This window comes from Rhynchophorus ferrugineus, unplaced genomic scaffold (assembly GCF_030347505.1).
Source record: "Rhynchophorus ferrugineus isolate W39M unplaced genomic scaffold, kcgeb_rfMv2 rfM4, whole genome shotgun sequence".
Classification (NCBI taxonomy): Eukaryota; Metazoa; Arthropoda; class Insecta; order Coleoptera; family Curculionidae; genus Rhynchophorus; species Rhynchophorus ferrugineus.
Genome location: NW_027472583.1, coordinates 20,364,255 through 20,377,533, shown reverse-complemented (window position 1 = coordinate 20,377,533; position 13,279 = coordinate 20,364,255). Strand labels below are relative to the sequence as shown.

The following is a 13,279-nucleotide window of genomic DNA, read 5'->3' as shown; positions in this document are numbered from 1 at the left end:
GAAGCTTATTTGGGCACTTTGGAGGTATTTTAGGGAACTTGAGTAAATGCTTGATCCTAAGACTCAACATTGGTGTGGATGTGTTAGATCTGTAGATGAGGCTATTTAGAAGGTTTGCAACACCTTTGGAATGGCGAGTTGAATTTGTGGATCAATTGAGTTTTTGGTCAAAAAGTAAATCTAGCTACATCGATCCCAGTAGTATAATATCTATATTGTATTCAGCCACCATAAGCAAAGTGGGTTCAATTGACTTTTAAAATTTTATGATTATTAAAAATTGTTTTAACATATGCTTAATTTTTCTTGCAGAAATTTTTTGAAATAATAATATCAATGACGGTATTATCATAGGTATATAATATATTCGTGTCTCATTGATCTTGTCTCCTAAGAATTTCCTTCACCATTTTGTGGATAATGACGTGTTTTAATTCTACAAATTAAAATACTATTCTGAATAAAACAATATTTTTAAGTAAACACAATATTAAAGCTTTATTTATTAAATAAATAAAAATAAATTCCGTTAATAATATAATTCACAACTAAATTTTGTGAATGATATTATTTATGATGTGATCATTCATTTATCTTAAAAAGAGACGTATTCAGAAAATTATTAATTTAAAAATATTTCGTGAAGAATGTAGGATTTTGATATCATTAATGATTATTTTAATAAAATACTATTTTTTTACAGTAATTTTCCGGAGCAACAGCGTCTATAACGGTACTACCATAGATATTTAATACATTATTTAATCTTTATGACCATTTACAATTTCCTTCACCATTTTGTTTTTAATACCTATTTTAAATCGTGTAACTCTGAAAACTAAGATATTCAATAAAACAACATTTATCAACGAACACAATATTAGAGCTTTATTTATTAAGTAAATAAAAATACATTCTGTTAATAATAAAAATCACAACTGAACTTTTGTGGAGATGTATGTATAATATACAATAGTTACATTATATTAATCAGTCTAATAATTTAATTTTTATAGACAGTTTTCATATAAGACGCATCTCTTTTAGCTGTTACTTGCATTGTTTAGCAGTAAAGACCAATATTGAATTTAAAAAAAAAAACAGAAAAGGAGAGTACGTTTTATACAAAAAAGCCTATCATTTTTCTTTTCCAGCGTTTTGTACAAATCAATTTATATTAATTAATATCTAAACTTTTTTGATCATGCATGTACAACATGACGGTACTTTGAATTGATCGAACATGATCTGTTTCGTGCTGTTTTGGTATACCATCAATCGTTTGGTGTCGTACTGTTGTACACATGTGCTGGTATAGCCGAATGAATCGAATGGTATTGAACATGCTCCATCACTAAAAAAAAAGAAAATATAAAAATGTAGCTAATGAAATATTAATTAAATATTTCTTAGGGAAAACAGTTTCGATATTTCAACGTTCTTTTTTATCCTGGGGGTGAATTATGTTTGCGCTAGTTTGCTTTTTATTTTGATTCAGAACCAATTAGTGATAAAACCAAAGTTATTACTTGTTGAACAAGAATGTGTGTATTTAAAGCTTTTGAATTTAAATACATTTAATAATAAAGTTTTTAATATGTTTTTATTTATTTTAAAACGAAATATTAAAATAGTATTTTATATAAATGTATTTGTTACCAACGACGGTTTATCTGGACTGGACTTATAGTTTAACGGGGGCTCCTAACCACAGTCCTCAGTATTAAGTTTATCGACTGGCGAGGGATCAACTTAGAAATTGTTCCAGAAGACATCCGGTCTTACCCAGCCTGGTTACTGGCGCGACTGAGATTATTTTCCTTGTCGGATTTTGCACTCTTGTCTGGGACAATCATAAATATTAAACAATCACAGACATAAATTTACGACCATGCCCCTGCAGGATTCGAACCCGCGACTATCGCAACAGTACTGTACAGAGGACCGTAGTGTTGCCTTCACCACTGCGCCGACCAAGCCGGCAGTGTATTTTTAGTTTCACTGTTACAAATGGTTGGTAGTGCATAAACTTATTGAAGAACCCATTATAGTAAAGGAGAAAGAAAAACCAAATATTTTTTCTTAACATTTCCTAAGAATTATTTTTTAATATTTTACCAGCTAACGGGTCTTAATGTTTGGAAATTCCGAGTTATTATTTAACTTATACACCAGATGCTATATCAGCCTTGGGGAGAAGGAATATACGCTCAATTATCTTTTTTTGGGCATGATAAAAAATCCATAACCTCATTAAGACAACACCAGTTATTAGGTAATAACCAACATGTAATAATTTTTCATCACGAAAATGATTCATAGGAAAAGTATTTGTATTTCCCTAATGGTACTAACTAATTACTGTAATAATATTCACTATTCACTCTCTTGATGGATCCCCAAATATTTTAGTATTTTGCATTGTTTGATTTTTTACCGTTGTATATATTTATAAAACATTGATGAACATCATCAACTTTGAAGAGACGGTGGTAGTAACACAAAGAAGGTGAAGGAGAAAAGGATGAGTAAGTAGTGTGTAAAAATTGCGTGTTTACGATGGAGACTGTGATATTTGATGAGTGATGTGTTTAGAAGTGAGAGCTTCGTTTATAAGTATAGTTGAAAAAAGTAGTATAGATAGTGACCTTAATTAGTCTATTCGGTCGACCATTCTTATTTTCTCTTCTTCTTTTTTTAGTGATTTTGATAGAAGATAACGATAGTAAAATATCAGCAAAAAGCTGGTGTATTAGATGTGATGATTAGAACAAAATATAATTTTTTCTTCAAGGTTCTGTTACCATCCAAGAAATGTATGCAAGAAATGAATTTAGTCTATTAAATCAATATCAAGGTGAATATTGTAGTAATTTAAAAAACTTTCCCAAATGCTAGAATGAGGAATCAATTATTTCTGTATGTAGTTGGGTGACGTATGTAAGTTCGAATTTTAAGAGAGTTCTAGGCTTACTGCCAAAAGAGACGTAGGTTTACTGTTTAATTTCGATAACCAAATTTTGCTATTGGTTATTATTGTATTACGCTATATAGCCATTATCATATATATTATTTCATATCAATAAATTTGTAATTTTTTAGGTTTAAAATATTTAAAATCAACATGACAATATGGTGAATGCAATAATATTATTGCAAGTATAATTATCATTTTAAATTAGTAAAATAAAGTTGATTAATTTCTTTGTATTTTAATTAGTTTTTATATAACACTTAATATTATTGTATGCATTAAATTAATTTATCTTCCGATAACTATATGTTGCAGAATGAGTTATACACCTAGTCGTATTAAATATTAATATTATTCTATTTTCTGGTTTTTAAATTTATTCTGATGTTAGGTACATACGTATAATGCAAAATATGGATTGTTGTTTTTATTTTGGGTTTTATAATTGTTGCAAGTATCAATATATATCCTTATAATTGTAATAAAGTTATCACAATGTTAACTTATTATTATTTATTAGCAAAAAATAATATTGCTGATGTTGATGTTATCATTTTTTGTCAACTGATATTAACTTGACTGTATTTTTATTTGAAATAACATAAAATGGTTTAGCTTGCATAAATAAGCTTTTACAAAAAAGTATCAGCTTAGAATGATCGTATAGTAATGATATGCGAGGTATGAGAGAACCTGAAACATCTTTAAATAATTATTTTGTCAGCTTATTGCAGTATTAACAATATATATGAGCGGATATGGATTTAAAATGACAATAACATTGAAACAACCATTGACATAAATAAATGCTTTTAGCTTGCACAAAATGTTATTTATTAAAATATTGTTAACAACATTTATTAAAACACGTTGTTTGTTTATTTTTATAATGGATAGTTTGACTAATTTACTGACGAGTTTTAGATTTGTTATTAGTTCAGTAATTCTATGTATTCAACTTAAAATGCTGAAACTACAGATGTATGAATAACACTTTATTGTTTCACATTCAACCAATTCTTTGTGGTAAATATTGCATGATGTATTGTCGTAAGGTACGTTATGGTTTAATATTATTATTTAAATTGCTATTATATTTTCTATGGTATTTTAATAATATTTCATCCGATAGGTATGGTATTAACATATTAATATCTTGCGGTTTTTCTCCTTACCTGACCGCAAGACGAATAAGAATATCATTAATATTAATATAGTAAATATATATGTAGGATGCATTACCAGATGATTCTTTTACTAATTAATTTCTTGTTTATTTTAAATTAACGAATAACTTTTTTGTATAAAAATCCAGCGCTTGGTCCGTTGGAAGAATAAATTTTCTCTCAATGAGCTTCAGTTCTTAGGCTCTGTAGTTCACAAACTAGTCTAATTTGGTACATTATAAATTCCACTGCTCTTATTCAAATAAAATTGAATTGTCTTTTTATTAAATTTTAGATCTTAAACAAAAACTGATTTTCAAAATTATATTTTCCTTATTCATTACTTTTTAGTGAAACTAGAAGTAATCCGTTGTTTAGGGACGTTAAACTCTTGTAGCTTACTGTAAACATTATTCTATTTATTTAATTAATTAATAGTGTAAAAATGAGAGATTTCATTCGTATATTCAACCGAATTAAATTACCAATATTTAAATCGTGAGGTTTTTCTCTTTAGGAAACACGCTGACTATATAATCAACAGCCAACTAATCGACACGAATCTAATGAATATTTATGACTCATTTTCATAGAAGAAATTAAATTGAAAGAAATTATCTCTGGAGTGGTATTATAGAAACACTTTCCGCGCTATATATAAGGTTGGTTTTAAGAGAGATGTTACGAATATTTAATATAAACATACTTTTTGTTTAATTTTAATATTGTCGGTGTCCAAATATGAGTTTTTTATGAAATTGTTCGCTATGAAGAAATAAAATGACTAAAGCATTGACAACAGACTTAGCCTGCTATTTCAAACTCTAAAACATCCAGTTAGATCAAGTATTCGGTATCAGTAAAACAGGAGAACATTTTCTTACTCATCTACGTCTGATCTAATTAGCCGATTCGACCAAGCTGTAGAGTATTTTTCTTCTCTAAGATGATGCATATGGTTGGGGGGACATATTAAAATTAAGATTAAAACTTTAAAGGCTTATTTTACCAATAGCTGCAATATCAGGATACTGTTACATTTTGAGATCGGTAAGTTTTTTTTTGTTTAAGGCAAATCGTATATGTGTGTCTGAGAGTGCCTATTAGTCATTCGATTGAGTGCGATAATCAGTGCAGAGTTGACGAACAATTGCAACGCAAATTCCAAAGGCTTGGGCATGATTATTGAATTAATGGTGAACGAATTCCTCTCAGATTTTTGTAGCGAATTTCTTTTTCACTGAGAAGTTGCATGAAAGAGACATGGATTAATATTATCGATAGCCCTAGACCAAGAGTTTAAGAGTTTTAAATTACCTTCATTTATTTTCTATGTTACCTCGATATATTCTTTAAAAATAATAATAAAATCATCGAGCTGTAACAAAATTGGTTATGGCCGAATAAAGTGATCTACCAACCATACAACTAATTAAATATTAATATTAAAAAAGGGACAATTGACTATTAATCATGTTTTAATAATTTTAGCTTTTTAATATTACTGCTTCCATGATTATAACTGTTTCGATTCAATGATTAGTATAAATCATTGCTAATAGATAGCTGGTTTTTGTTCATATTACTCCAAGATTGCAATTCTGAAAGTGTCTATTTTGATTAAATTAAAGCCCAATATTTTTCTAATAAAATACTGTTTGTTTGGAGTGACTTGATGTTTTTACATGCTAAAATTTCTTTCAAAAGTCATTAAAATAAATTGAAATTTGAAATTTCATACGAGCCTGTTAACAATTATGTTCAAGTTGTTGGCTTGTATCATGAAGTCTTGGCCATATTCGTCTGGATTTAATCTAGTAGTGGAATGTATAATATAGAGTAAGGTTCTTACGTCTTGTTTACATTTTAGTATTATATAGAGAGTCTCCAAGAAAGCCTAACGCCTTGGTGACATTTTAAACCGCAATCTTGTCAATTATCTCAGCTGTGCGAAATACTAAAGATTTATTGGATGAACGATAGCATCCCATTTCCTTTAACCGCATTTTTTCGAAAAAAAAATTGAAACACAATCAAATTCAAAGCACATCTATGAGATTTTTAGCTTTCTTTCTCTGGCCAGTAAAAGGAAATTAAAGGTTATAATTAAACATCCTTGTTCTAACTGGGTAAGACGAATCGTGACAAAAGAGCGTGCACTAGACTGTTGCCGTAGCTATTTTTTTGTAATATCTTAGTAATTCCATATAAGGGCAGCAAGCGTCGTCTTTTACATATTTGCATTTTAGATATAAATATTTCGGAACCACTTTATATTATCAATCATCTTATTAAATTATTCCTTAGTTAAAAGGTAATGTTTTGAAGAGTTTAATTTAATTTAATATTATAATTTAAATTAATTTAATAAATATTAGATCAACAATAATTCAGCGCTGTAATTCATGTTAACATTTTTTTAATCATTTTTAACATTTTGTTAATCGCATATAAACTATTATTATATTAGACATGATGATATTTACTCTTCTCGTCATACTTATATATGTTAAGTAATTTGTTTTTAATGTAGTGGTGAATATTAAACAATTTAGTAAATACCAAAAATATATATCTGATAATCTAGATTATTGTTTATAATGGTATATTTTACTAAATATTAAATTAAATATCATATTAAAAGGGGTGTCTTTAGTTAAAAGGTCATTTGAAAAGTCCCTGGCGTATCATAGTAAAACATATTTTTTTGACAAAATTAGTTTTCTTTATTCAACATACTTCCCTTCAAGGATGATATACTGGTTATAGCGACCCTCCAACTTTTTGATACCATTTTTAAAGAACGATTTGTCCTTTGCTTCAAAATAGGCTTCAATTTCTGCGATCCCCTCTTCATTCGACGACAATTTCTTCCCAGCGAGCTATCTATTGAGATTTATGAGCTAATTCTATTGAGATCTGAGAACAGGAAATAGTCTCTGGGGGCCAGATCTGGAGAATATGGTGGATGAGGAAGCAATTCGAAGTCCAATTCATGGATTTTTGGAATCATTTGTACTGATTTGTGAAGCGGTGCATTGTCTTGGTGAAGCAGCACTCTCTTTTTCTTCAAATGCGGCCATTTTTCGGCGATTTCGTCTCTCAGATGGTCCAATAACGCTATGTAATAGTCGCTGTTGATGGTCCATCCTTTTTCAAGGTAGCCAATAAAAATTATTCCATGCGCATCCCAAAATACAGACGCCATAACCTTGCCAGCCGACTGTTGCGTTTTCCCACGCTTTGGAGCGGGTTCATCGTATGCAGTACACTCGGATGACTGTCCATTGGACTTCGGAGTGAAACGATGGAGCCATGTTGGTGGTTGATTTTACTGGGACAGTGTCCAGAAACTCGGCATCAAGCCAAGTTTTTGCTTCAACTGTAATTTTTCCCTTCAAAAAGCCATATCTTATGAACACGCGAAATTCCTTTTTATCAATTTTTTTCGCAATAATAAAAGTTGCTTCACTCAAAATGCTATAATTCACCAGCTAATAATCCGACAGCTGTCAAATTTATACAGGAATGTTTTGAAGGTTAAGGCTAACTAAAAAATACGGATTTAATTCTAGTATCGCCATCTATGTATCAGGCCGGTGTCTTTTCAATTAACCTGTTTTATGAATAAAATATATTCGAGCGCGACTTTAAAATAATTATTTTGATGACGTTTCATCACCAAAGATGAGGCTTGGATCTGTCATTATGATTCTGGATGAAAATAAAAAGCTAATAATCGATCAGTTTTTGTGGATTCAAAGGGAATTTTTTTTGTTGACTACCTCGAAATCCGTAAAATATTAAAATCAGATTATTAATTAATTAAATATAATAATTAATAAAACTTTATTTATTGAAGATCAATTTTCATCAAGATAGCATACTTGGTCATACATCTCAAGCTCAAGTCAGTGAAGTTATGTAGTGTATTATAGTAAGCAAAATAAAGTGTACTAAACTAAGTATTGTATAAGTGTAATTAGAACTCATTAATATTAACATGCCGACCTCCAACTTCTAATTCTAGTATTCTTCTCATGTTTCAAAATGTCGTGTTTAGATTAAATATTCTTAATTTTAGGTACTAGTATCACAGATCATTGGTATATATCGCAATTAAGAAAATAAAGTAATTTTTAGAATAAAAAGCTAGGTTATTCATTTAATATCCTGGACATTTCTTTTTAGAGTTATATACATCTATATAAGCTCAAGTAATAATACAATAGAAGGTAAGATTACTATGATTCACTAACATTAATTCGAAATAAATTTAAATTATCATATAAGATTACATTTTATTGTAATTAATACAAAAGATTACATTAAAGATCTTACCTCACACATTTTTTGTACTCTATGGCTTGTCTGTAATTTTTATCGTCATTTATTACTAATACTTCTGTGTCTTGAATATTCTTCAACTTCTTGGGATAGAGAATTTTTATCGTCTGAGTCCGACATAAACTTTCAGCTCCTTCTAACTCATCTGGTATTCCTTGTCGGTTACCTTTAAATTGATATAACTTAAAACGTTTATTAATCAAATGACTAAATGTTATACCAATTTCTATGGTTTCCTCAAAATATTGTTTCAAGAATGGACTGGCTTCCAAAAATTTACGAATATCCTCGTATGGATAGTTTGGAACATCTTCTTCACCCATCGCCTCTGGTGGTTTCGTGGTGGTCTTTATGTTGCTTCTGGTTGCTGTCATCGGTTGAGGTGATGGCATTTTTTCAGGTGGGTTATAATGTTTGTGGTCTAAAAATAATAAAAAATTATAAATTATGGTAATATTCAATATATATATATATATATATATATATATGTATAAAATATACCTCGATAATGTCGATATTGATATTCAGGATATGGGGTGCCATAGTATGGATCAGGCGGGGGAAGATAAACACCCTTCCAGTTACGTTCTGTTGAAACTGCCTTGATAAGTGTTATATACTGAAATAAAAAGTTACTGTTAGTTCTTTAAAAAACTATATCTACAATATAGTTAATAAAAAACACATGAAATATTTAGTATATTGTTACATTTTGTTAAACCACAGGCTACTAAAATACAAAGAACATGCTTGAATTTGTCTATACGTAATTCCAAGTGATGAACCTTTATTTTATATCTCGGTCAATGTTTATAGTGTGATATAATTAATATATAATTAACAGATAGAACAAAACATCCAAATCAAGTGCTTGTGATATGGCGGATCCAAATGGATATGGAGATGAAACTATTTTAAATGCAAGGAGTTATGAGATCATGTATGATCGCCAAATTATTTGAATGCATGGTCATTAAAGAAGCTGGCATAGTAGATTAAAACACATCTCCTATTTAGGGTGTTTAGTTGCTTGTCACTATTAATTTATTTTACACATTACATTATTAATTATTCATTAAGAGTTATGACGCTGGTCAGATATGATTTCATTTCATTATATTGCAATGGCGCGGGGCAAATTACAAAGTGTAAATTTTTGTGTTCAGTTTATGAAGAAGTCATACATTGAGTTTATTGTTATATCCAGATTTGTGTAAATCGTTCTTGACAGATTTGTGGCATATTTGTCCATATTAATGCACAAGTATACATAATTCTGAACCTGCGGAACCATAATATATAGAAGGTATATTGGCGGCTGAATATAAATCAGCAGCCCGTTTGTGGAAATTGGGCCTAGTTTTTTAAATATTCAATTAATAAATATAATATAATTTTACTATTTATGACCATTAACAATAATCGCTGATAATGTCTTCGTCCCAAAATCCTGGTATCCTCGCTGGTATGTCACCCGTATCGCGCAAGTTTTGTGGGAAAAATTCAAGATCTGAATGCAGAACAAGTTTCAGACAGAGAGACCTTCGAGCCCCAATCTTGTGGTAATTTCGCAACAAATTGTCGATTACCGGTTGGTAATCCGGTGATTGGTTACAAAGAAAATTGGTGAGAAATTTGTGAATAACACTTTTAAACACGAAAGCCCGCGCTGTTGCTTGTTTAACAGACATATAACATGGTCCGAAGCACTTTTTTTGATCTTGTTCCAGAATGACCAGCTAGAACCAAATTGTTTTTTGCTGGGTTACGACTAGGATTGTCATAGTTGGTTATCTACCGAGGTTTGTCGATGTGTAGTGATTTTATTAAGATGTGTCGTGATCTAAGGCGCCTAGGGAGAACCTTACACTGAGTGTGTTCGTGAAACTCTTCACGAACGAGATGCCTAATTCGAGGTGAATAGTGACGTTCCTCATAAACCACAGGGCATTAAGTAACGCGCGGACTTTTTTGGATTTGTACACTTGAAGTATTTTGTCTCTCAGAACTGTATCACACCTGTGCTCAGAAGAGGCAGACTGCACAGACTATCATTTTGTAGAGTCACTTTCTGGGGGATTGGGAGTTTACTTTTTCTGCAGAGGAGTGGGAAGTGAATTGGAACATGCGGTCGAGCTGCACATCCTAGGTTGATACCTTCTGGAGCCAGGGGATAGGGTATATATTTATCGATTTGGAGGCGATAGGCGTGAAACTCCTTCTTGCGGTGGAACAGAATAACATGAGTTTTGCTCGGATTTATCTGCAGCCGCCAGAATTTGTACTACGCAATCGCCTGGTTCAGTTTGAGTTGGAATCTGTTGCGAATAGCTTCGGGATTGTAACCGATTGTTAAGAAAGCTGTATCATCTACATAAAATGCTGTGTGGGAATGTTCGTGGAGTGGGAAATCAGCCATGTACAGGTTGAACAAGGCAGGGACTAGTGGAGCACCTTGCAGTCTACTGCGGAGATTTGTTTTCGAGAGGAGACAGTGTCACCGATCCTCACTTGAAAGGGCCTACCGTCCAAGTATCAGTCTATCAGGTAGATTAGGTCATTCGGTAGGCCAAGCTGTTTCGCTTTGAATATTAACAAACTTGATCTTTGAACAGCTTTGAAAACGTCTAAAAGGATGGCACCAGTGTTTCGACCTTTTCTAAGACCTACGAGGCACATCACAACTGACAGCGGTTATAAAGCGCAGTGCTGCCACCATGCGCGAACTCGAAAATTAGAACTGATCTTGACACACGGATAGAAGAGCTCAGTTCAGGCCCTCAATTAAAGTTAAGACTAGTTCTCATCTGCTCGGTCCTAAAAGTTGATCAGAATTTGTAAACTTGCGATCGGCACTTAATTTATTTTAATTATTTTAGCGCAATATTCCATTATTTTTCTCCATTCTCAAAAGCGTACTTGAAAAAAAACTTTGAAGTTTGAAACTTGCCACTGTACCTCAACAATATACCGATTGATAAGTGACCAATTCGAAAGTATTCCGAAAGTATTTCCACAAGGTATCCGGTGTTACCCAGCCTGGTTACAGAAGCCACTTTATTTCAAGACGTACTTAGCAACGTTATGTTTTGGTTTCTTATAAGAATAATAAAGCTATGCCTGAGCTATTTCCGAATGCTGTAGCAACGATTTATTCTATATATTTTTTGTTTATTTAATCTTAATTTGCGTAACTTAGACTAAACGGATAATTCTAAGTGCTCATTGGAACTTCACTACTCGAATTACCTGTTGCCAAATTTAGGGCTAATCATTTTGTTGTATATAACCAAATAACACAGCTTATAAAAAATAAACGAAAAGTGAGAACTAGGTTATAAAAATTATAAATATTAAACGGAAAATAGTAAATTCATTACAACAATAGAAACATTAAAATAAATTGCAAAAATATGTACAAAATAATAAAACCTACTACACAATTAATAAAGCTTTTTATTATTAAATAAACAATGCAACTCTGCACGATTGCCTTGAAGAATGCATGTTGTGACTTTCTCGCTTATACCTTGGTTCTTTTATTATCTTCTTTTCTTGGTGTAATTTTAGATCATCACGCTATTTTAGAAGAATATCCTCATTTAATGGAATGTGATATTTAATATTTGTCGGTTGTTTTAGTGATCCGGGTGTAGAGGAGTGATCGAGTAATTTGCTAAAATTACTCGTTGCATAAACTTTCTTGAAACTAATAATTAAAATGTCATAAAAACAATGAAAACACGAAGGCTCGTTTAATTTGTATTTTTAGGCTTACATTTTTAACCGAATAATATAACCGTTAATAGGTGTTTAAATTAATAATTGATTTTATATTAAATTTCAAACAGTAAATTATTATAAATTATTATGAGGGTTGTTTTAAAAGTAATGTTTGTACAATATGAACAAGAGGAAATTGAAGACTTTACAAACAATACCTTGAAATATGATTATTAAGTTACAAAATAGTAATGTATCTTAAGACAGTGATGTTATTTTAGTGAAAAATATCCAGTCTTTGAAATGTGATTATTATCCCGAAAGATTATATTGCCTAGGTCAAAGAAACCAACATCGTAATTAGATGAATAAAGAAGACATGGAATTGGTTTAAACCCTACTCAAATAGGTTTGGCGGTACCTCCAATTAACGATATGAAGCATTCGATTTGACTAATACAATGTCAGGGACGTTGTAAAGTCTATATTTAATCGGAAAAATTGACTGATGTACCTTGGTTTCTGGCTATTTCTATTTCTATGGTTTATCGATAAATCTATCCGATCTCATAATTGAAAAGTGATGAGCGATATTTCATTAGTGATGGCTTTAGTTGTTCACCTGATTCGGCATCTTTACTACTGGCGGCTGAATTTCCAACAAGACAGTGACTCGAACGTTTAGTGCTTTAAATAGTGACGAAAGCGAGTGATTTTGCCAACTGGCTAAGTGATAGATAAACACATTCGTTGATCTTCAACATGATACAAATGGTGTTATTGATGATGAAGCAGACGCAGGATAATCCAAAAAGACAGTCGAAGTTATCGTAAAACATATTAGTAGGATTAGTATGTATTTTTGCTATTTCTAGTAAATGATTAAAAAGCATGGTTCTTCGATTTCCTCTGAAAAGATTGGAGAGTTAAGTTGTAGAGTTGCCAAATGCAAAAAAGTGAAAAATATGGTGACTGCGAACTACATATGACAACAATCAAAATAGAAAGACTGCTACAAAACTTGTCTAATAATGAAGACGATTCTGATGAAGATTTCTCTGTGAAACAA

The 13,279-nt window shown here is 31.0% G+C and overlaps 1 protein-coding gene across 1 annotated transcript in view; it reads right to left on the bottom strand.

The window, feature by feature from the left end:
- Positions 1 to 861: 861 nt before the first annotated feature.
- Positions 862 to 13,279, bottom strand: part of LOC143194844 (uncharacterized) — a 32,433-nt gene continuing 20,015 nt past the window's right edge. The window contains exons 2-5 of the mRNA XM_076401582.1: positions 8,989 to 9,106; positions 8,708 to 8,908; positions 8,482 to 8,653; positions 862 to 1,354 (exon numbers count right to left, since the gene is read on the bottom strand). Of these exons, the coding sequence (XP_076257697.1) occupies positions 1,189 to 1,354; positions 8,482 to 8,653; positions 8,708 to 8,908; positions 8,989 to 9,106 (657 nt within the window). The 3' untranslated portion in view covers positions 862 to 1,188. The remainder of the gene's footprint in view (positions 1,355 to 8,481; positions 8,654 to 8,707; positions 8,909 to 8,988; positions 9,107 to 13,279) is intronic.